Source organism: Bubalus kerabau, chromosome 16 (genome assembly GCF_029407905.1).
Source record: "Bubalus kerabau isolate K-KA32 ecotype Philippines breed swamp buffalo chromosome 16, PCC_UOA_SB_1v2, whole genome shotgun sequence".
In the NCBI taxonomy this organism is placed as follows: domain Eukaryota; kingdom Metazoa; phylum Chordata; class Mammalia; order Artiodactyla; family Bovidae; genus Bubalus; species Bubalus kerabau.
The window spans coordinates 37,201,322-37,227,292 of record NC_073639.1 but is presented as its reverse complement, the minus strand read 5'-3'; the positions used below and the strand labels follow the sequence as shown (position 1 = coordinate 37,227,292).

Genomic DNA, 25,971 nt, shown 5'->3' with positions numbered 1-25,971 from the left:
TAAACCCCTGCACACAGCTGTATATTACAGCTTTATTCCTAATTGCCAAAATTTGGAAGCAACCAAGGTATCCTTTGGTGAATGTTAATAATCTGTTAAGAAACATCGGTTAATAAACATCCAGACGATATCATCAGGAATATCATCAGCTCCGAAAAAGAAATGAGCTATCAGGCCATGATGAGGCAAAAAGATAGGACACTGAAAGATGAACTCCCCAGGTTGGTACGTGCTCAATATGCTAATGGAGATCAGTGGAGAAATAACTCTGGAAAGAATAAAGAGACAGAGCCAAAGCAAAAACACCAAGCAGTTGTGGATGTGACTGGTGATAGAAACAAGGTCAGATGCAGTAAAGAACAATATTGCATAGGAACCTGGAATGTTAGGTCCATTCAGTTCAGTTCAGTTCTTCAGTTGTATCCGACTCTTTGCGACCCCATGAATCGCAGCATGCCAGGCCTTCCTGTCCCTCATTAACTCCCAGAGTTCACTCAAACTCATGTGCATCGAGTCAGTGATGCCATCCAGTCATCTCTGTCATCCCCTTCTCCTCCTGCCCTCAATCCCTCCCAGCGTCAGGGTCTTTTCCAATGAATCAACTCTTCGCATGAGGTGGCCAAAGTATTGGAGTTTCAGCCTCAGCATCAGTCCTTCTAATGAACACCCAGGACTGGTCTCCTTTAGGATGGACTGGTTGGATCTCCTTGCAGTCCAAGGGACTTGCAAGTCTTCTCCAACACCACAGTTCAAAAGCATCAATTCTTCAGCGCTCAGCTTTTTTCACAGTCCAACTCTCACATCATACATGATCACTGAAAAAACCATAGCCTTGACTAGACGGACCTTTGTTGGCAAAATAATATCTCTGCTTTTCAATATGCTGTCTAGGTTGGTCATAACTTTCCTTCCAAGGAGTAAGCGTCTTTTAATTTCATGGCTGCAGTCACCATCTGCAGTGATTTTGGAGCCCAGAAAAATAAAGTCTGACACTGTTTCCACTGTCTCCCCATCTATTTCCCATGAAGTGATGGGACCAGATGCTATGATCTTAGTTTTCTGAATGTTGAGTTTTAAGCCAACTTTTTCACTCTCCTCTTTCACTTTCATCAAGAGGCTTTTGAGTTCCTCTTCAGTTTCTGCCATAGGGGTGGTGTCATCATGTTAGGCCCATGAATCAAGGCAAATTGGAAGTGGTCAGACAGGAGATGGCAAGAGTGATCATCAACATTTTAGGTATCAGCAACTAAAATGGACTGGAATGGGTATATTTAACTCAGATGACCATCCTATCTACTGCTGTGGGCAAGCATCCCTTAGAAAAAATGGAGTAGCCATCACAGTCAACAAAAGTGTCAGAAATGCAGTACTTGGAGGTAGTCTCAAAAATGACAGAATGATTTCTGTTCATTTCCAAGGCAAACCATTCAATATGACGGCAATCCAAGTCTATGCCCTGAACAGTAACACTGAAGAAGCAGAAGTTGAACGGTTTATAACTAACACCCCCAAAAGATGGCCTTTTCATTATAGGGGACTGGAATGCAAAAGTAAGAAGTCAAGAAACACCTGGAGTAACAGGCAATTTGACCTTGGAGCACAGAATGAAGCAGGGAAAAGGCTAAGAGAGTTTGGCCAAGAGAACGCACTGGTCATAGCAAACACCCTCTCTTCCAACAACACAAGAGAAGACTCTATACATGACATCACCAGATGGCCAACATCGAAATCATATTGATTATATTCTTTGCAGCCAAAGATGGAGAAGCTCTATACAGTCAGCAAAATCAAGATGGAGAGCTAACTGTGGCTCAGATCATAAACTGCTTATTGCAAAATTCAGACTTAAATTGAAAAAAGTAGACAAAACCACAAGACCATTCAGGTATGACTTAAATCAAATCCCTTATCATTATACAGTAGAAGTGACAAATAGACTTACGGGACTACATCTGATAGACAGAGTGCCTGATGAACTGTGGATGCAGGTTTGTGACACTGTACAGGAGACAGGGATCAAGACCATCCTCAAGAAACAGAAATGTAAAAAATCAAAATGGCTGTCTGAGGAGGCCTTCCAAATATCTGTAAAAGGAAGGAAGTAAAAAGCAAAGGAGAAAAGGAAAGATATACCTATTTGAATGCAGAGTTCCAAAGAAGAGCAAGGAGACATAAGAAAGCCTTCCTCAGTGATCAATGCAAAGAAGTAGAGGAAAACAATAGAATGGGAAAGACTAGAGATCTCTTCAAGAAAATTAGAGATACCTTGGGAACATTTCATGCAAAGATGAGCTCAATAAAGGACAGAAATGGTATGAACCTATCAGAAACAGAAGATATTAAGGACAGGTGGCAAGAATATACAGAAGAACTGTACAAAAAAGATCTTCATGACCCAGATAATCACGATGGTGTGATCACTCACCTAGAGCCAGACATCCTGGAAAGTGAAGTCAACTGGGCCTTAGAAAGCATCACTATGAACAAAGCTAGTGGAGGTGATGGAATTCCAGTTGAGCTATTCCAAATCCTGAAAGATGATGCTGTGAAAGTGCTGCACTCTATATGCCAGCAAATTTGGAAAACTCAGCAGTGGCCACAGGACTGGAAAAGGTCAGTTTTCATTCCAATCCCAAAGAAAGGCAATGCCAAAGAATGCTCAAACTACCACACAATTGCACTCATCTCACACGCTAGTAAAGTAATGTTCAAAATTCTCCAAGCCAGGCTTCAGCAATATGTGAACCGTGAACTTCCAGATGTTCAAGTTGGTTTTAGAAAAGGCAGAGGAACCAGAGATCAAATTGCCAACATCTGCTTGATCATCGAAAAAGCAAGAGAGTTCCAGAAAAACATCTATTTCTGCTTTCTTGACTATGCCAAAGCCTTTGACTATGTGGATCACAATAAACTGTGGAAAGTTGTGAAAGAGATGGGAATACCAGACCACCTGACCTGCCTCTTGAGAAACCTGTATGCAGGTCAGAAAGCAACAATTACAACTGGACATGGAACAATAGACTGGTTCCAAATAGGAAAAGATGTACGTGTATTGTCCCCCTGCTTATTTAACTTATATTCAGAGTACATCATGAGAAATGCTAGGCCGGAATCAAGATTGCCAGGAGAAATAACAATAACCTCAGATATGCAGATGACACCACCCTTATGGCAGAAAGTGAAGAAGTAAAGAGCCTCTTGATGAATGTAAAAGAGAAGAATGAAAAAGTTGACTTAAAGCTCAACATTCAGAAAAGTAAGAACATGGCATCTGGTCCCATCACCTCATGGCAAATAGATGGGGAAACAGTGGAAACAGCGGCTGACTTTATTTTGGGGGCTCCAAAATCACTGCAGATGGTGAGTGCAACCTTGAAATTAAAAGACTCTTACTCCTTGGAAGGAAAGCTATGACCAACCTAGACAGCATATTAAAATGCAGAGACATTACTTTGCCAACAAAGGTCCGTCTAGTCAAGGCTATGGTTTTTCCAGTAGTCAAGTATGGATGTGAGAGTTGGACTATAAAGAAAGCTGAGGGCCGAAGAATTGATGTTTTGAACTGTGGTGTTGGAGAAGACTCTTGAGAATCCCTTGGACTGCAAGGAGATCCAACCAGTCCATCCTAAAGGAGATCAGTCCTGCGTGTTCATTGGAAGGACTGATGTTGAAGCTGAAACTCCAAACTTTGGTGACACGATGTGAAGAGCTGATTCATTTGAAAAGACCCTGATGCTGAGAAAGATTGAAGGCGGGAGGAGAAGGGGACAATAGAGGATGAGATGGTTGGATGGCATCACCGACTCAATGGACATGAGTCTGTGTGATTCCAGGAGTTGGTGATGGACAGGGAGGCCTGGCGTGCTGCGGTCCATGGGGTCACAAAGAGTTGGACACTACTGAGCAACTGAACTGAACTGAATCTTAAAATTTATTACCGAGTGAAAAAAGTCAATATGATTTCTGACTGTCAAACATTCTGGAAATGGCAAAACTGGAAAAAGTTGAAGGCTCACAGGTTGCCAGAGAACAGGGAGGCAGTGATGAGTAGGCAGGGCACAGAGGATTTTTAGAGCAGTAAAATATTGTGTAGTTTTACCATAGAAAACTATACAGTAATGGTATATACATGTCATTATACATTTCTTAAAACCAACTGGATATACAATACCAAGAGTGAACCCTAATGTCAACTGTGGACTTTGGATGATAATGATATGTCGATGCAGATTCATCAATTATAACAAACAGACCACTGTGAGGCAGGATGTTTATAATGGAGGAGACCTGTGTCTGTGAAGGTATGGGGATAAACAGAAACTCTCTGCACTTCCCACTTAAGAAGAAAGCAGTGAACCTAAAAATGCTCTAAAAAATGAAATTTACGAGTTAAAAAAAAACCAAAAATAGTATGGTATTTGCAGAATACCATAATGACACATTAAGTTAAAAACAGAACAGTGTAAATATAGGAAGCTAGTTTTCCAGTGTTGCAAAGATAATTCAATTGAGAAAGGAAAGTTTTTTCAACCTAAAAAATTATACACAATATTACTAAATTACTCATTTTGAATTCTGAAGTCTAAGATCGTACTACTAGGCTTCTCTCGTGATCCCCTGGTTAAGCATCCGCCTGCCAATGCAGGGGACACCAGTTTGATCCCTGGTCCGGGAAGATCCCACGTGCCACGAGGCAACTAGGCCTGTGCACCACAACTACTGAGCCCGTGCTCTAGAGCCCTCAAGCCACAAGTACTGAAGCCCACACACCCGGGAGCCTCTTGTCCACAACAGAAGCCACTACAAAGAGAAGCTGGAACACTGCAACCAAGAGTAGCCCCACTCGCTGCAACTAGAGAAAGCTCGCATGCAACAACGAAGACCCAACATAGCCAAATCTAAAAAAATAAAAATAAATAAAGTTTTAGTACCACCTGGTGAAATCTGTCATCAAAATATTATACATTTTAAGTTTACCTAGAAGGTTAATCCTATATGCCTAGCACCTTTCCAAAATCATCTGGAAGTACAATGCTGACATACCAGCCTGTCATTTTATTAATGAAATATTAAATTCTTTCAAAAGGCTATGCTTTAAAATAAATGTTTTAAAAGCATGTGAAGTAGAAAAACTAAATCACTAATAATTCTTAATATATCTTGCCTTAAGAAAACAGACCCACATTCTTTCTTTTCTTTTTCTCCAGTTTCATTAAGATATATACTTGACATACTACATTTTATAAGTTTAAGGACTATAACACATGTATGTACATACTGCAAAATGTTACCACAGTAAGATCAGTTAACACCCATTATCTCACAGTTATAATTTTTTTTCCCCTTGTGATGAGAACTTTAAAATCTATCCTCTTAGCGTCTTTCAAATATACATTATTACTAACTGCAGTCACCATGCTGCATGTACACTCCCAGGACCTGTCTACCTTACAGGGGGAAGTTTGTATCTTCTGACCACTTTCATCCAATGCCCCCAACTCGTATTTCAATGAGTTTGGTTTTTAGATTCTGAATATAAGTGAAAACATACAATATTTGTCTTTCTGTATCTGAGTTATTTCATTCAGCATAATGTCCTCAGGATCCATTCATGTTGCCACAAATATGTTCTATGGCTGAATTATGTGTATATGTGTGTATCACAATTTCTTTATCCATTCATCTAAATCGATGCACACTTAGGTTGTTCCCTATCTTCTTTTAGAAATGAAATTACCCTCCAATAAATTAAAGCATGTGAAAATGTGGAATAGGGTATAATTGATATCTCAAACCAGTTAGGGATCACATGTTATATATTCATTAAAAAATCTCACGAGTATAATTGATAATTAAAATCAGGTCAGGACTTTAGCCAAAATATAGGGTGAAATTTCTCTCTAAACATTGACCAGGATATTGTAGGGACTTCATGAACTGTTTCCCCATTAGCTAAAATACAGTAGGGAATTATGAAATATTAAAACAAAAAGAAAAAAGGAAAATACCAGAGTCAAAAATAAAATAAACATTTCAAAGTATCAGACACAGAAAAGAAGCAAAAATGCTGTGAGCCTAAATGAGCCTAAAACTTCAACCTGTCAAACAAGTCTGCAATGGCAGCCCGGAGATTAGATGGTGGAAGTAAAAACTGTGACAAGTTCTCCTGCCTCTAACTAATAGGACCCAGACTCACTGAAACTAGGGGCTGAAAGAGGGGCTCTCCCCATGAATAATGAAAGAAGGAAACAAAAAGCACAGACTACCGCCTAGGGCTATGGCTTTTAAGAAGCAGCAGGGAGGGCAAAAAATCAGCCTCCACGGAGACAGGAATTGAACCTAAAAAGATCATGGGTCAGTGACTAAATCTACAAAATCACTTGAACAGGCTTGGGGTAGGAGCTTCATATCTCAATTATTGACCATCATCCTAGACTGCACTGACGGTAGGGAGTGATGGGGGCAATCAGCAATTAGAGCAGGGAGAACAGAGGTAGAAATGGTGACTCAAAAAGGAGAGTGAAAAAATTACACAATTCTTAGCACTTTGAAAGAAAGCAGCAAATGGAACAATCAGAATATGGGTTCATGTCCAAATGAAAGTAACTTATACAACTGCCAAAGAATTTAAAGAAAACCAATCTGTGATGTTCAGATAAATAAAAGATTATTTTATTTATTTTAAAAAGAAGTTACTTAACAAGCAAAGGCACATATCAAGTAAAACAGGAGAGAACCAGAGAAATTTTCCTCATAGGGACTTTCACTGCCAGATAAAATGCAGTAGGTGGCAGCAGCCCAAAATTCCCACTGCAACAGCTAGAAAATAATGTTATCCATTACAAAATTTACATTTTTAAAGACATGAGAAGGTTGTTGAAGCAAGAGAGCAAAATGAATTAGAACTCCAGAGGACAGGAATTCATCCAAAAGGAACAAAACAAAAAGAAACCACCTGCTGATTTCTTCTAAGGGGTCATTTACTGATTTGGGGCATGTAGTGATTTTAGGTATGGACGAAGAATCAGACTTGGGCCACCCTGAGGGACTCTGCCAAAGAAAGAACATCACCCCAACTCTTATAGAGATCAGACATTTCTCTTTTAGAGAGCAGAGTCAAATCTGAAGTGTCCCTAACAACAGGCTGTTTTCTCCAAGGTATCTCTGCTAAATTCTGGGTTGGGGAACTAGGATGATTGTGTCTAAAAGTCTCCCACAGTCTGTAGCTGAAGACAAAATTCTACCAAAGGGAGGGAATTTGCTTTAAACACAAAACCCACCTTCTTCAAGATGTTTGTTAGAATTTGAAGGTATAAAGGGCAGGAAGTCAAAAAACTAAATGGATACTTCTTGGGGAAGAAGTGAATTATCAACAGTCCTTTTGGAGCTCTCAATCAAAAGCTCAGAAGGTCCACACCAAAATGACAGAAATAAACTAGCTGTCTCAGTAAGACTTCAAAGGAGCCTCAGCCCAGCTCAAGCTCTATTTACAGCAGCCCCTCACTCTCTGTCCAAATGAGAAAAAAGCAAGCCTTCTCTGATGAAAGATACTGTCTGGAACTTTACAGCATTTGACACACTATCTGACATACAATCAAAAATTATCAGACAGAAAAAGGGCAGAAATATGTGATTGGGAATTCAGAGGAAAAAGAAACAATAAATACAGATTCAAATAGATACTATTGCTAGCATAGACTAAACTAACCATAATTAAAATATTAAAGAAAACAGATTAGGAAAAAAGTGGATAAAAGATGAAGAATTTCAACCAAAAAAACTCAGAATCTATAAAAACAAAGAACTAAAATTCCACTTTAGAACTAAAAAATTGTATGTATTTGATGTCAGAAATTCTTTCGGTAAATTCACCACCATCCTGATAACAATGGAAGATGAAATTAACAAATTCAAAATAAAGGCCAAAAGAAAATACCCAAACCTGAGAAAAGAAGGCTAGAACAGAATAGTGTGGAAAATACATGAGGAATGCATTTAGTACAACTTACACACAATTGTGGTCTGCAAAGAAAAAGAATCAGCTCGAAGTAAATAGATGAGACTTTTCTAAAACTAATGAAAAAAATCAATCCACAGATTTAGGAAACTCAGTAAATCCGAAAACAGAAAAACTATCAAGAAACCACACTTACGCAAGACAAAGTCTAACTACTAAAAAACAAAGAAAAAAATCACAAATACAGAAAATCTTAAAAGGAAACAAAAAAAAGAGAGAAGGCATTATCAAAGAAGCAAAAACAAGTCTTCAAGAAACTTTTCAACAGAAATGAAGATGTATAAGACATATGGCCACAGGACTGGAAAAGGTCAGTTTTCATTCTGATCCCAAAGAAAGGCAATGCCAAAGAATGATCAAACTACCGCACAATTGCACTCATCTCACATGCTAGTAAAGTAATGCTCAAAATTCTCCAAGCCAGGCTTCAGCAATATGTGAACCGTGAACTTCCTGATGTTCAAGCTGCTTTTAGAAAAGGCAGAGGAACCAGAGATCAAATTGCCAACATCCGCTGGATCATGGAAAAAGCAAGAGAATTCCAGAAAAACATCTATTTCTGCTTTATTGACTATGCCAAAGCCTTTGACTGTGTGGATCACAATAAACTGTGGAAAGTTGTGAAAGAAATGGGAATACCAGACCACCTGACCTGCCTCTTGAGAAACCTGTATGCAGGTCAGGAAGCAACAGTTAGAACTGGACATGGAACAACAGACTGGTTCCAAATAGGAAAAGGAGTACATCAAGGCTGTATATTGACACCCTGCTTATTTAACTTATATGCAGAGTACATCATGAGAAATGCTGGACTGGAAGAAACACAAGCTGGAATCAAGATTACTGGGAGAAATATCAATAACCTCAGATATGCAGATGACACCACCCTTATGGCAGAAAGTGAAGAGGAACTCAAAAGCCTCTTGATGAAAGTGAAAGGGGAGAGTGAAAAAGTTGGCTTCAAGCTCAACATTCAGAAAACGAAGATCATGGCACCTGGTCCCATCACTTCATGGGAAACAGATGGGGAAACAGTGGAATCAGTGTCAGACTTTATTTTTCTGGGCTCCAAAATCACTGCAGATGGTGACTGCAGCCATGAAATTAAAAGACGCTTACTCCTTGGAAGGAAAGTTTTGACCAACCTAGACAACATATTCAAAAGTAGAGACATTACTTTGCCAACAAAGGTTCGTCTAGTCAAGGCTATGGTTTTTCCTGTGGTCATGTATGGATGTGAGAGTTGGACTGTGAAGAAGGCTGAGTGCTGAAGAATTGATGCTTTTGAACTGTGGTGTTGGAGAAGACTCTTGAGAGTCCCTTGGACTGCAAGGAGATCTAACCAGTCCATTCTGAAGGAGATCAGCCCTGGGATTTCTTTGGAAGGAATGATGCTAAAGCTGAAACTCCAGTACTTTGGCCACCTCATGCGAAGAGTTGACTCATTGGAAAAGCCTCTGATGCTGGGAGGGATTGGGGGCAGGAGGAGAAGGGGATGACAGAGGGTGAGATGGCTGGATGGCATCACTGACTCGATGGACGTGAGTCTGAGTGAACTCTAGGAGTTGGTGATGGACAGGGAGGCCTGGCGTGCTGAGATTCATGGGGTCGCAAAGAATCAGACACGACTGAGCGAGTGAACTGACTGAACTGAACTGAAAAGTATCTTTAAAATGCTGAAGGAAATACGTGCACGTGCACACACACACACACACACACACAACACACACACCTTCTAAACCTCTAACTCTGTACCAATTGGAAATATACTTCTAAAGTGAAAGTCATTAGAGAATAACAATTAATGAGTGGACTGCACAAGACTGCTTTGTGACAATGTCAATATATAAAAATCATTTGAATCCCTAGACACTAACATTTTAAAAAATACATAAAATAGTATTTACAAATAATATCATTTACAATAGTACCAAAAAAAAATCAAATAGTTGAAAATAAATCCAATCCAAGAGGTACTGGACCTATATACTGGAAACTATAATACACTGCTGAGGAAAATTGGAAGAAAAAAAAAATCTAAGTCAGTTAAGATGTACCATATTCATGGATTAGGGGATTCAATGTTGCAAACAGGTCAATTTCCACAAATTAATCTAAAATTCAATGTGATCCTAATAAAAATCTCAGTCAGAATATTTATGCACTTAGTCTCTCATGTGGCCCTCACCATACCTCAGAGAATAAGTGAAAAAACAAATACTGCGTTGTGTGTTAGTATTGTTTTTTGAAGAAGTTGACCTTGCAGGGGCCTACACCACACTTGGAGAAGCACTAAGCCATCCATACCCCATTGCCTAGAGGACTATTTTACACTTTCCTCTTCTCAAAGTTCACTCCCAACTACTGACCTTGCTTCTTAGATAAAAATTATTTAAACACCGCTCACTACCTCCACCACTTCACCAAAGTCGCAGTATTATCTCTCAGCCTTAACTGCTGCACCAGTCACTTACTGGTTTCCTTGCCTGCGTGTTTACCACCCCAGTCCTTAACACGGTAGCTAGTGTGACCCTTTAAAACCGTAAGTCATATGATGTTTTACTACTCTGTTTAAAAGACTTAATGTCTTCTCATCTCCTCAAAGTAAAAGTGACTATCCTTATAATGGCCTCCAAGTCCATGTATTATGTGGCTTCTAACTACACCTCGACTTGTCTCTTGGTTTCCCTTTGTTTTTCTTGGATAATACCAAGCCAGTTCCCATCACAGGACTTTGCACTTGGAATTTTCCTCAGTCTGGATACTTCCTACAGAATGCCCTAACTTTCCCTATATAAATAGCAACTCTTTGGCCCCAACCTACTCAGCATATCACTCCTATCATCCTTACTTTGTTTTGATTTTCCACATACCATCTATCATCTAGTGATATGCTATATATTATATACTGTCTTCTTAACTTTTCACTTTTCTACCAACTACCCACGCCAACCCTCAAAATAAAAGCTCAATAAATACAAATGATACTTGCCACATTTTAACTAATATAACCCAGTATTAAGAATGTACCTGGTACATTCCTGCTATCTAATACATATTTGATAAAACAACAAAGGAATGAATAAACCAAAGTTGAATAGAGAACTCAGAAATACAGGAATGTGTCTGTATCTGACTGAAGTAGTATTAAAATCAATAGTGAAAGATGAGCCAGTCAACAAATACTACTAGAACAATCAAGTAGAAAACAAGTTTTTAAATTTTAAGACCCCAAAAGGCCAAACTATAAAGGAAATCATGAAAAGACTGATATTATATTCATTTGTACATTTCAAAACAAAAATTACACAAGCAGAATGACAAGGCACAGGATCAAGGATATTTAAAATAATAAGATACTGTTTCACATTCACCTTCCAACACATAAATAACTCTGAAAATATGGCAAGTGTTGGAGATCTAGTAGAGTAATGGAAACTCAAATTATACACTCTTAGAAGAGTATAAACTGATGTGATTTTAAAGAGTAGTTGGTACTATCTCCAAATTGAAGATGGAGATACACATCTTAAGATCCAAAATTTCACTTAATACTTGAGTATTTAATTCAACTTGGAATTACCCTTCATTTCTTTATTCTTAATCTATGCACGTTAGAGTACCCAAGAATGTTCTTAACTGTTTTGTAAAGTTAAAAAGTTGACTACATCTTAAATGAGTATCAACATGACAATAAATGAATTATAGTATAAAAATGAAATGATATACTGGAGAGTGGATTTGCCAGGTAGTGTTAGTGGTAAAGAACCTGCCTGCTAACTCAGGAGACCTGAAAGACATGGGTTCCATTCCTGGGTGGGAAAGATTCCCTGGAGGAGGGCACAGCAACCCACTCCAATGTTCTTGCCTGGAGAATCTCATGGACAGAGGAGCCTGTTGGGCTACAGTCCAAAGGGTCACAAAGAGTCGGACAAAACTGAAGTGACTTGGCATGCATGGCCGTGTATTGTAAAGTGAACCATGTAGATCCACATGTAACAACATGGCTAAACAAACAAACAAAAAACAATATTACAAAGAAAATATTGCAGGTTAGTACTAGCAACACAATACTATTTATACAGAACAATGTTTTTCAAAGTATAGTATGGGATCCCTAGAAGTCCCTACGGAGAAGGCGATGGCATCCCACTCCAGTACTCTTGCCTGGAAAATCCCATGGACAGAGGAGCTCGGTAGGCTGCAGTCCACGGGGTGGCTCAGAGTCGGACAGGACTGAGCGACTTCACTTTCACTTTTCACCTTCATACATTGGAGAAGGAAATGGCAACCCACTCCAGTATTCTTACCTGGAGAATCCCAGGGACAGGGGAGCCTGGTGGGCTGCCATCTATGGGGTCGCACAGAGTCGGACATGACTGAAGCGACTTAGCAGCAGCAGCAGAAGTCCCTAATCAGGGTCATTATAAAACTAAAATGTTATTTGCTTTTTTCACTCTTGTTTTTTCTCAAGGATAAATGGACTTTTCCAGAAGCTGCATGCAGAAACATAACCATGATAGTCCAGCTGCCTTTTATTAAGCCTAATGTTAAAAAGATTTGCAAAACTATGTAAAACAATGCTGCTATGTGGATTTTTTCCTTTTGTCATGGGCAATTCAGTTATTCTTTCATTAAAATATTATGTTAATGTATAAGATTACTATTAAATATGTTAATATATATTAAATATTAGTTTAAATTTCAAATAAAGAAATACTGATACACAGACATAAGCCACATAAACAAATTCTTTGTGGTACTCAATAATTTTTAAGAGTATAGAGAGGACCTAGAATAAAAATGTTTGCGAATTGCTGATGTGGAATTAAAAATGCACAGAACTAAAGCATGTAACAAGTATGTATAAACACATATACATCTCCCCATGTGTATAAACTAGTCAAACTACATATGCGTAACAAATAAATTCACAGATGGGACACCTGGGGCTCACCTAAATTAGAATTAGAATGGGATACTTCGGTGGCTTTAAATGTGGATTATCTTTTTTTAAAATAAACAGAAAACTCAGATTTAGAGTAAATGTGGCAAAATGAGTAGGTACATGCATGTTTGTCTCTCTATTTTATTAATTTTCCTGTATAACTGAAGCTTTGGGGATAGGAGCAATGTATCATTTCCTCTATAATTTACTTTCTACAACAATTTCTTCCCTTTTAGTACCATTATTGTTTACCTTTCAATTCCTGTGAAGTCCACCATTTTGCAAGTTGCTTCTCTCCCTAAAGTAGCAACTTAACAAACATATTAACTGAGATTTAAACTGCAAAAGTTTTTTTCTCCTTTCTAAGTGAATATGAATTTTAAATGACAATGTCTGAAAGAATGATAAGAGTTTCAAGATGAAACTATGGATTTATAGAAGAGAGGCAAGAGGTGACATCACATGACTCACATCACGTAACATAAATCTGATGTTATTAAAAAGTTTCCATTTGATAAAAATTAATTTCAACATGAATTGTAAAAGACACTAATATAAAGTCATCAAAATGCTGGTTTTAAATACTTTTCATCTATAACTATTTTATCTATATGTACAGATGATTCCACAGGAAAACAGAATATTTCAAAGCCGAATATGTTCAGAGCAAATTATCAATGTGACAAGATTATTAATTCAGGAAGTAATGAGTCTTTGCTATATTCTAAGCCCTAGAGATATAAAGGCACAAGACAAACAAGTACTCTGCTCATTCCAGAAGCTAGCTAGAAAGTCAAAGTATGCACAAAATAATTCCCAACCATGATAGACACTGAAAATTAAGACAAAAAGAAAGCAAAGTGGGATGATGTAATTTAAGAAAATGATTGGCTGGGGCGACTCATTGGACAAAAGTAACTCTCCAAGGAGGAAACATTAAAGCTGGTACACCTAAGTGATATCAGAGCAAGTGGCCATACAGATATCTGTTGGCCAGAACGTGACCTATTATAGAACAATAATAAGGTCAATGCGGATGACGAACAAAGAACAAGGCTGAGAACAGTACAGGTCAAAGTCAATGGCTAAGCTTAGAATTTATTATAAAGGTAATGAGAAGCTATCTGCAAGTTTTAAGCAGAGAAATAACAAGATCTGATACCCTTAACTAATCTGTGAAGATAAGAGGGATAACAGCAGCAAGGAGCAGACCAGTTAGGACATCACTGCAAGGGATATGGGAGTAGCAGCAATGGCGATGAAGAAAAATTGAGTTATTTATCTTGGAAACAGAACAAAAGTAGCTGACAGAATCGGGGAAGGGGAGGAGTGAAATTGAGGGATCAATGAGGACTCTCAGATTTTTTCATGAAAATTAATGATTTCCTATTTGAAATATCATTTCCTTAATTTTTGGATTGTTAGTTTTTTATCCACAAGAGAGGTATACCACAACCACCTCAAAACTCAGGAGCTTAAAATAACAATCATTTATACTTTGTCCTGTGTCTGTGTATTTGTTGTATTCCAGACTTAAGAGTCAAGCTTTGAGTTGGGTCAGGTTTGCACCACATCCCTCGCATCCTCTTGGGACCAACTAGCTGGCCAGAACATATCCTTCTTAAGGTGTTGAGCCTCAAAGAGGAGCAGCCCAATCACGTGCTAAGTCTCTGGATCACATCTACTAACATCCCCCATATCACATGGCTGACCCAAAATCAAAAGACAGAGACGGACCCAGAAGCACTGCAATATCATGTGGGAAAGACCAAGGATACCTAGAGAGAAGAACAAAAGCAAATAATTCAATCCACAGCAATATCTATGTATTCACTTCTGGAGTCACAACTGTTAAAAGGTTACAAGTTCTTGAAACATTCCAAATTGTTTTTCAAGATAACCACAAATAAGATATAATTCTCTTAATTAATTCTTATTTTCATTAAGTAATTATATGAACATTTTCAAATTTTACATTATTATCAAAGATTATTTAGCTACACTGGGCTTCCTGGGTGCCACCTGTGGTCAAGAATCCACCTGCCAGTGCAGGAGACGTAAGAGAAGCGGGTTCCACCCTTGGGTCAGGAAGATCCCTGGAAATGGCAACCCACTCCTGTATTCTTGCCTGGAGAATCCAGTGACAGAGGAGCGTGGTAGGCTACAGTCCATCGGGTCGCAAAGAGTTGGATACGACCAAGCATCTGAGGACAGCATTCAGTTACATTACATGTGTTGTAGAAAAGAAAATGATAGGGATATTTCTGAAATTAAGATAACATGAAAGAGAAGTTGGTTTGAAATTTAAAACAATTATATATAGTATAGTCAAAGACAGGACTTTACTGGTGGCTCAGAAGCTAAAGAATCTGCCTGCAACGCAGGAGACCAGGGTTTGATCCCTGAGTGGGGAAGATCCCCTGGAGAAGGAAATGGCAACCTATTCCAGCATCCTTGTCTGGGAAATGCCATTGACAGAGAAGCCTCGTGGGCCACAGTCCATGGGGTTGCAAAGAGTCAGACACAACTGAGAGACTAACACACTAACACAAAGAAAGTACTAAAATAACTAGAGAATAAAGACAGGCAACCAATCAGAATATACTTCAAAGATTTTTTTTAAGGCAAGAAGAGTGTTTACTTATTTTACTTTATAAAATCAAACCATTTCATTGTATAGAATTCATTTAAGCAAAATTTCTAAAAACAAAGTTAAAACTAAAAAAATCTGCAACATATAACAAACAAAAGGTCCATATTCTTACTAAGTATATTAAGATCTCATTAAACAATAAGAGAAATGAGAATATTCTTATTCATATCTCTTATCAACTTTAACATTGCCTCATAAGCTTAAAAATATTTCCTGAAAGAATAAATGAGCTTAATGTGTTCTGGTGAAGTCTGGAAACATAATACATACTTTAGATGGAACAGAACCAAATCGTAAAGAACTTTTAAAGTCAAGTAGACAAATTTAAATTTGTTGTTTACATTATCACAGGCTCAGAGGAATGACCTAAAGAAAGCACTGTTTTACTTTGGTTAATTGGCCATTACCAAAAGGAATCACAATACAGAGATGCTAAGATTAAGTAGAGCACCTAGGAGGTGATGAACAAAAATTCTAGATTAGGGCAAAAGAATTCAAGAACCATTCCAAGAAAAAGCTGACATACCATGGAATAAAAAAAGATAACAGAAAAGTCGAAAGAAAACTCTAGTATCTACCCTGAACAGTGCTTCTCAAACTTCAATGTGCACAGAATTCACTTTGAAATCTTTTTAAAAGGCAGATCACTTCAGTAATTTAAGATTCTGCTTTTATAATAACCTCCCAGGTTATGCCAATATTGTTGATCTCATGATCATACTTTTAAATAGAAAGGGTTTAGAAAATAAGCGTAACTATGGAGCAACTTAGAGAACAAAAAGCCTTATATTTTATGTTTTCTTATTGGCCTTTGTCCCTCCTTCTCAGCACTTAGCAAAGCTGCATTTTTAAATTTTTGTGATTATTTGTTCAATGTATGTCTCCCCACTTCTCAGTGTCCTGTTTGGTTCACCACTTCAGTCCTGTTATCTGCACATTAGCACACATCTGGCACACAGCAGGTACTGACTTTTTGTTTAAGAAATAAATTAGTATCAATGAATAGAAATGCTAAAAGAGATGATGGGTTGAACAGAGGAAGGTAGGTGAGGGACACTCCAGTGAAAAGATATGTTGATCAGAATGAACAGAAAGGTTGTTGATGTAGACTGGATTGCTATCATGTTAGATATAAGCATTGGTAGCCATGTAAGTAAATTATTGAAGGAGTGTATAAACAAATGGAGATGACCTAAAGAGGCTTTGTTGGACAGCTAGAGAGAACCTAGAGAAAGCCCCATCAAAGAACACAGTCAGAGGATTCTGAATAGAAGAAAGCACTAATAATGAAAAAAAATTACTAACATATATCATCTAAGGCTAAAGATAGATTAAAAGTGGATTCAGAAACTCTTAGGCTTAAACATCTTTCTGTAAATATGTAGAGATCAGATTTAATAGTTAACAGTGTTAGTTAAGAGTATAAGTAATCTTAGATATAAAAAACAGATAATGGAAAGGAACTATTTTGCCCTGAAAATACCCCACAACTGAGGGTAAGAAGGAAGAACACACTCCAGTCCCATTCTGTCCTTTGCCCCTTTGTTGAGTTTGCCAAAAATACTTGGAGTCAGTTGAGACAGAAGATAGACATCTGGCCATGTAAAACCATCTGGACCAATGCCATAGTCACACATGCTCAAGAGCAGACATCAGGTTAATAAATTAATAAGCACTATACCAGCCTTCATGACCCAGATAACCACGATGGTGTGATCACTGACCTAGAGCCAGACATCCTGGAATGTGAAGTCAAGTGGGCCTTAGACAGCATCACTGCGAAGAAAGCTAGTGGAGGTGACAGAATTCCAGTTCAGCTATTCCAAATCCTGAAAGATGATGCTGTGAAAGTGTTGCACTCAATATGCCAGCAAATTTGGAAAACTCAGCAGTGGCCACAGGACTGGAAAAGGTCCGTTTTCCTTCCGATCCCAAAGAAAGGCAATGCCAAAGAATGCTCAAACTACCGCACGATTGCACTCATCTCACACGCTAGTAAAGTAATGTTCAAAATTCTCCAAGCCAGGCTTCAGCAATATGTGAACCGTGAACTTCCTGATGTTCAAGCTGCTTTTAGAAAAGGCAGAGGAACCAGAGATCAAATTGCCAACATCCGCTTGATCATGGAAAAAGCAAGAGAGTTCCAGTAAAACATCTATTTCTGCTTTATTGACTATGCCAAAGCCTTTGACTGTGTGGATCACAATAAACTGTGGAAAATTCTTCAAGAGATGGAATACCAGACCACCTGAGCTGCCTCTTGAGAAATTTGTATGCAGGTCAGGAAGCAACAGTTAGAACTGGACATGGGACAACAGAATGGTTCCAAATAGGAAAAGGAGTATGTCAAGGCTGTATATTGTCACCCTGTTTATTTAACTTACATGCAAAGTTCATCATGAGAAACAGTGGACTGGAAGAAACACAAGCTGGAATCAAGATTGCCAGGAGAAATATCAACAACCTCAGATATGCAGATGACACCACCCTTATGGCAGAAAGTGAAGAGGAACTAAAAAGCCTCTTGATGAAAGTGAAAGGGGAGAGTGAAAAAGTTGGCTTCAAGCACAACATTCAGAAAACGAAGATCATGGCATCCGGTCCCATCACTTCATGGGAAATAGATGGGGAAACAGTGGAAACAGTGTCAGACTTTATTTTTCTGGGCTCCAAAATCACTACAGATGGTTACTGCGGCCATGAAATTAAAAGACGCTTACTCCTTGGAAGGAAAGTTATGACCAACCTAGACAACATATTCAAAAGCAGAGACATTACTTTGCCAACAAAGGTTCATCTAGTCAAGGCTATGGTTTTTCCTGTGGTCATGTATGGATGTGAGAGTTGGACTGTGAAGAAGGCTGAGTGCCGAAGAATTGATGGTTTTGAACTGTGGTGTTGGAGAAGACTCTTGAGAGTCCCTTGGACTGCAAGGAGATCCAACCAGGCCATTCTGAAGGAGCTCAGTCCTGGGATTTCTTTGGAAGGAATGATGCTAAAGCTGAAACTCCAGTACTTTGGCCACCTCATGCGAAGAGTTGACTTATTGGAAAAGCCTCTGATGCTGGGAGGGATTGGGGGCAAGAGGAGAAGGGGACGACAGAGGATGAGATGGCTGGATGGCATCACTGACTCGATGGACGTGAGTCTGAGTGAACTCCAGGAGTTGGTGATGGACAGGGAGGCCTGGCGTGCTGTGATTCATGGGGTCACAAAGAGTCAGACATGACTGAGCGACTGATCTGATCTGATACCAGCCTGGTCTGCATTTAACACTCACCTAAATGATGTAACATTTCAATTTCCTTTCTTATGCAAGAGCTTCAGCTGGCCTTCAATCAGGTTCAAACATATTCTAGATAGGTAAGTAGCAATATTCACTCACTCAAACAATACTCATACAACACTTAGGATATGCAAAATGCTGTTCAAAGTGCTGTCATAAACATAAGATATTAATCAGCCATGAATAATGTTATGAAAAAACATATGCCTAATAGAGGAGATAACAAACCATGTATGCATAAGTAATTACAAAAGAAGTTAAGAATCTGAAGACCAATAAGGGAAGAAGTATAAAATGTTTAAGGAGGAGATAAAAAAAATTAGAAAGAAAATTCCACTATTCAAGGATTCCTATTCAACATAAGGAACAAATGTCAGAGTCCAGTCTTCTAGCTCCCAATCTTTTTCTAACAAGCCATTGTTACCTTTCACCACTTTTCATAAAATTTTTCTGCTAAACTCTCCAAGTTTAGAGTTGTTCATCCTTAATTCTTCATCACAACTTTATTCCATTTATACTTAATTTGAGGTTACCACTGAAGATGTTTAATAATTCCTATCAACATTACCTGTAGCTCAGATGGTAAAGAATCTGCCTGTGATGCAGGAGACCCAGATTTGAGACCCAGATTTGACCCCTGGGTCGGGAAGATCCCCCAGAGAAGGGAATGGCAACCCACTCCAGTATTCTTGCCTGGAGAATCCCATGGACAGAGGAGCCTGGTGGGCTACAGTCCATGGGGTCGCAAAGAGTTGGACACCACTAAGCGACGGACACTATTACTACTACCAACATTACAAAGAACAAAATCTTTTTACCCAACTTGGAAAACTGACATCACACAGAAAGTTCCCATCTGGCCTTGCCTATTGTTAATCAGAAATAAAAGAAAATAATATCCACTAGGAACAAAGTTTTGTACTTCCACTCCACATCCATCTACCTCTCCCAAAAGACCCTAGCCTTGGGCGAGGGGCGGGGAGGGAGCGGGGTGGGGGGGAGGGGTGTCAAGGACCATGACAGTAAGGTTCAGAAAGAAGTTTTCTGGTTGAAACAATAACCATCTTTCTTTGTGCTTCTGAATCCATCACAGGATCTAAAACCACTAACCCCTCCCTCATTCCTTAACTTGATCCTTTGGTCAAAAACAACTGGAATTTGTTTTACGGTTATAGGACTACTAGGAAACTCTACCGCTAACTCTAGAAAAGTCAGTTCAACAGAAAATGCAGTTTTCCCATATAAGCCTGAAACGGGAGGCAGAATGAAATAAATCAGCGTTTGGTTCTCTAAACAAGTAAAAACGTAACAGTTGTCATCTTAGTTCCATCAATAGAAATAGAAGAAATATATACATTCTAAGTGTAGTAACAACAGCTTTGCACTTTAACCTGTGAAGAAAGAAAAATGGAAAAGAACAAAAATAAGAAATTAATGTGTCTTCATTCATCATTCCCTTTAATGGATGATCCAATTCCATCAGTGTTAAAATGTGTGCTGCATCTACACAATAGCAAGTATTTACCCAAAGTATTATTTTTTATAGAAATAAGATAAATGTTAGCGTTAACAACTTAAAACTCCACGAAGACAGTGTATTTTGTCTGTTCTATTCATTAATTTATCTACAGCTGAATTCTACCTAACACAGAGACAGTTCTCAATAAATATCTGTAGCTGAACTATACTTAAAAACACAAAAAGCTCTCAATAAACATTTGCTGTAAGAATGAATGAATGGATGTCAGAAGAAATTTCTTGACAACTAAATCTCAGAATCAACAGAATACTCTACTATGTCAGAAAAAAAAGAAAGTAGCAATATTTAACTAAACATGAAGTTACTTTCAGTCTTTTTTAATCATGAAGAAAATGTGATTTCAAAAAACTGATTATTAACAAGTTACTTCTTAGCTATGTGACTCCATGTAAGAAGTTAGTTTGCAGCACTGCATATTGTATCCAGTATCATTAAGGGTAAAAAAATAGGGATAAAAAATTAGGAAGTAAAACTGAAGAAAAGTAGATAAAAAGCATCCATTACTGAATCACTCTGAAATTTCCCCAGTTTTATGGATCTGTGAAGAACTATATCAAATTTCTATTTCTATTTAAATTATTTCACATATAAATATATGAAATCATCAATATTAATTATCAAGTGTTAGATGTTAGAAAGTAACAATACACAACCTGGCTTGGGAGATTGTTTTTGTCAAAAATGAAAAAAATAATTACTTTTCTTTGTTTATATTTTATCTCCCATAATGTTATGATTAACTACATCCATCTCTGTCTCCCCCAAAATATTATTTAACTCTTTGAAAATAATGACCTTTTGCTCCATTGTCTACTTGCTGAATTATATCTATCCCTGCCTAAATAAAATATATGCCTATTAAAATTCTCCAAAGGATTTATTTAACAAGTCAACCAAACACCAGTAAAATCCACAATAAAATCTTAACTATTTGTCCAAAGGCAGAGGTCTAGATCATCTAATGTCATAGACTATGTAAACTATCTTTTTAACTTTTAAGTGTGTTCTCATGTCTGCATTTGATGATGGTTATATTACTGCTTCACAGTCTCAAAGAAACATGCAGCTCTACCAATTTTCAAAAACAGCTTTTCCAATATCAAGGGGTTACCTAGTTTATTTAATGACTCAATCATCATTGTGCAAGCTCAGTCTCAGTCATGTCTGACTCTTTGCAGCTGCATGGACTGCAGCCTGCCAGGCTCCTCTGTCCATGGGACTCTCCAGGCAATAATACTGGAGTAGGTTGCCATTTCCTCTTCCAGGGTATTTTCCTGGCCCAGGGATTGAACCTGTGTCTCCTGTGTTTCCTGCATTGGCAGGCAGATTCTTTACCACTGAGCCACTTGGAAGCCCACTGATTCATTACTTAAGTGAAAAAGAAAGTGACCCAAGTTTTTGAAAGACCCAGTAGAAAACTGTAAGAGTACCAGAATGGTACAAGTAGAAATACTAGACTTTCCCTCGCCAAGTATAGACTGGGAATACAAAATGATTAGATCCTTCTGTCAAACAGAAAATCAATACTGATGTGGTTTTATACACAGCTCTATCTGCTTCTTATTCACCTTCAATTAGTAACTAAAATTCACCCAGTGGGGTAAAAATATAGAAAAACGATCTGAGTAGAAGGATCTTTTTAAAGAAAATCTCTGCTACTATAGAGAAAGATTTGCTCATGATCAGAATATATCAAAAATATACAGTTATCAGACTTGATTTTAAATATTTTAAAGTATTAAAAATTTACATAACTTATTTAACTAATTTCAATCAAACTACATAATTACATACTTTAGTTAGACTAAGTTCAACTTAGACTAAGCTTTTTGAAACAGTTTCTAAGATTTCAATAAATCCACAGTTTATGAAATTACTTATTGGAAATGAAAATTCAGCTCTTCAATGAGTGACAGTACCTCCAGAAAAAGCAGTAAGAGGAAAAGATTTGTTTATGCACACTTAAAACTCTTAAAAAGTAGAGTTTAATATTCAGGTTTGCATTATTGATTATTCCATACTGAACACTGTCCATCAAGCTTGGCATCTCAAATTTGTGATACAGGTATTGCCTAATGGATTTGCTCATTAATTTCAGAATGATATAACAGTTCTGACCCTGATTTTGATAGCTAACAGCAGAAGAAAACAGATTTGCCCTGAGTTTTAGTGGATGGCACTCACATGTTAAAAAGTCTGCAAGAATATCACACCTCTCTGTTTCTTCAGTGTTTCACACTCTGTTATTAAACAAGTAAAAGATATACTTTTAATTAATATCCCTACAATCCAAAGCTTAAATTTTGTTTCCTTCAACACTCAAAGTATACAAGTGTTTCACAACCACAGATTATCCCCAAATACACAATTAGAGTCAAAGTACTGGCAAAGTTAAGAAACAATACAAAACACCAAAAAAAAAAAAAACCCCTTTAATTTTTTCAAAGAAACAGAGCACCATGACCATGACTTATTTGTTACCTTTTAAATGCTTCCGCTGGGTTTCTCTCACATTCCCCGGGCTGTAGGAGGCTTTGAACTGCTGGATCCCTTAGTTTGTCCTCATATCCTTGGAGTAGTCCACTACGGCAGATCTGAGCAACCAGACCTCTAATAAACCCTCCAACACACAAAGTATCCGAGTCCTGCGCTTTGCAGAAATGAAAGGCCAACGCCTGGCGATGTAAACCTCTCTGCAAGCTTGTAGGTGAACTTGGCCACAAGAGTTCAGTGCATAAGGCTGTCTTGCCACTGCCAGGCCCTCCTACCAATAACACACCCCAGGCAGCTCCTTTCCCAGAGACAACACTAGCATTATTCCCAGAATTCATTACAAGGGCTGCTGAGTTGCAAGCACTGTTGCAGCAGTTCGTCTTCTCCTGGAGGCAATGCTGAAGCTTGTGGAAAACCCACTCCCTACAGTAAAACTGCTTCCCCTGCAGTAAACTCGTTTGAGCCATTTTGCAGACTTTCTCTTCCCAAGGATTAGTCATAATAGGTTTCTTATCGTCAACATTTGCTAGCATCTGGGTACATCAACACAGGTCTTTACATCCTTTTGGACGGAACTTGCATATTAAGTTGAGTTTGAATGGCAGTGTAACCAGTTACAGTAAAATTCAACAGCCACAGAGTCCATCTGCCAACAGAATGTGCATGACTTTATTTGGCTCTTTATTCCTGATAATCAGCAGAGAATATATGTTTATATTAATTGTTGAACTGGTGGAAAACTGCCTGGTTCCGAACCTTGACCACACTTTTCCTATATCTTGATGGGTCGCGTAACTCCATGGTTACATCTGGAGTTTATGTGATTGTGGATATTTCAAGTATGCAGATGAGACAATACATCTGGAAAACTGAAGAGAAAGCCCAATCTTTCAATTTGTATAAAATGCTTCTCCAGATTTCCAGCGTTAACTCTGTATCTGAAAATTAGATGCAGAAAAATGTGTCCATTACAGTTAAATGCTATCAAAGGGATTACATTCATACAGTAGATTGTTAGTGCTATACTTCTTGTTGAAGGATAGTCAAAGTACTAGACCCTACAGGTTTTAGGTATCTGGACAACTGCCAGAGAGGGAACTGTTTCAGATTACTGTCTCTTATGTGGCAAAAATGGCAAACCACTGTTAACATCTTCTTAATTCAAAGCATTCATAAAATGCATTTTTCAAGATAGATCCTTAATGAACCTGTTCACAAGTTTCTGCGTTTAAGATGTCTAGGTAATCAATAATTCCCACTAGCAACTAAAATAAAAACAAAAATACCTTCGTGCAAAATATCACATGATAAAAAGCTTATTTGTCAAAAAATACAATTATCCAGTTACAGTAATCTCAAAAACTCATACACTTCATCTTTGGCACTTTCAAAAAGTTGGATAACTACACCAAAATCATAATTACATTTTCCTTTCTCTATAGTTAGGCTTCCCAAACAGCTACATTTGAATCAAGTTACCCTGGATTTTTAAAACCTCACTAAAGAAAGGAGAAATAAAGACTTTAGGTACATGCAGTATCATCCTTAACTCTAGCCAAAAAGATCTTTCCGACAAGCTTGGCAAAATAGCGCCAGGTAGGGAAGCTCTATGAACTTGCACAGACCAGCCAGTCAAAGGGCTCTGTTGACTTGACTGGCCACAGTCCTTTGTTGATAGTTGCAAAATCTAGCGGGTGATTATCAGGGTTGCGGCTGGATGGGAACGGGTTAAAAAGAAAAAGGGGAAGGGGGTGAGCTTACATGAATGATAAAATCCAAACACAAGTACTACGCGAATCCTTTCCTCTGCGCCAAAGACGATGGTTTCGGAGAGGGGGTGAGGCATGAAATCTACTACTGTGGCCGGAGAAAAGGCTGCCGGGGAGAATTCCTTCCAGGCAGGAAAGGGATAAGGAATAGATGGCTTAGGCTGGTGGGTGTTTGCCTACAGTTCCGGCCTCTAGTTTCAGCTGATAGACAAAAGGAACTCCGGGATTCCCAGCGACAGGAACCTCCTTCGGGTTCAGTGGCCCAAAGGAGCCACAGGAGGGCCACCTCGGAGAGGCCACGGACAGAGGTGCAGCCTCTACACTGAGGTCTTCCTTCCAGAAGGCTGGGAACGCCTAGACACCCGCCCCGCCCCGAGATCGGGGTGTGTCCTCTGAAGGGGGAAGGGGTGCCCGACGTCCTCGCCAATCCTAGATGTGGGGTCGTTTCGGGTCGGTGTCCAGCTCCGCGCCCCCAACCCCGAGCGCTGCTCCCGCCCCCGCCCGGCCCGCGGCGGAACGACGCGAGAAGTCGGGTCTGGAGCCCGGGGCTGAAAAGGGTGGGTGGGTGAGTGAGGTCCGAGCCCAGCCACAGCCCCCGAGATTCCGACCTGAGGGTGGGGCCTCGTTTCCACCGCCGCTGCAGCCGCCGCCCCTCGGTTACCTCGGTCCCGGCTGCTGCCGCCGCCGCTGCGGAGTCTCAGTCTCAGACACTTGCTTTGCTGAGAAGCCACCGCCGCCAGCGCTCCCTGAACTCTCACTGCAGCCGCCTCCTCCGCCCGGCCCGGAGAACGCTCCCGGCTCCAGATCCTCCTCTTGGCCCCCGGCAACTGCCAGTTCCAGCTGCCCCGGCAGCTCCGCCGTGCTCCTCCCAACCCCCACTGGCCAACCGCCGCCGCTGCCGCCGCCGCCGTCAGGGCAGTGACTGTCTCAGGCAGCCCGGGACCGGCCGGCTCCGCCCCGCCCCGCGGCCCCGCCCTCTCTGCCCAGGCCCCGCCCCTCCCGGCCGCCCGGCCTTTCTTCGGCCGCAGGCTCCGCCCCCCTGCCTCGCCCCTCCCCCACTGTACCGTCCCGTCGCCGCCCGTGCCTGGGTGTGTGCAGCCGCTTGGGGCCGGCTGCTTTGCACCGCGGGGAGACCTCTCTGAGGGCTGCCTGGCGGCTCCGCCTTTCTCGAGGATGGGGGCGGAGAAGGGGGCGGGGGCTGCGTTCTCACGTCCCCGAGCTCACGCGAGTCGCAGCCCCCACCCATCCCGTCACCACTCGGCCCT

At 39.5% G+C, this 25,971-nt stretch overlaps 1 protein-coding gene across 3 annotated transcripts in view; it reads right to left on the bottom strand.

The window, feature by feature from the left end:
• The window catches only part of ANKRD50 (ankyrin repeat domain containing 50), a 38,608-nt gene extending 12,991 nt beyond the window's left edge, over positions 1-25,617 (bottom strand). Inside the window, exons 1-2 of one of the 3 annotated variants that reach the window (XM_055549987.1) lie at positions 25,315-25,617; positions 22,926-23,875 (exon numbers count right to left, since the gene is read on the bottom strand). In XM_055549987.1, the coding sequence (XP_055405962.1) occupies positions 22,926-23,470 (545 nt within the window). In that variant the 5' untranslated portion in view covers positions 23,471-23,875; positions 25,315-25,617. Of the gene's footprint in view, positions 1-22,925; positions 23,876-24,698; positions 24,803-25,314 lie in introns of those variants that run through there. The other 2 variants (XM_055549986.1, XM_055549988.1) reach the window with 2 other exon arrangements.
• Positions 25,618-25,971: the final 354 nt, after the last annotated feature.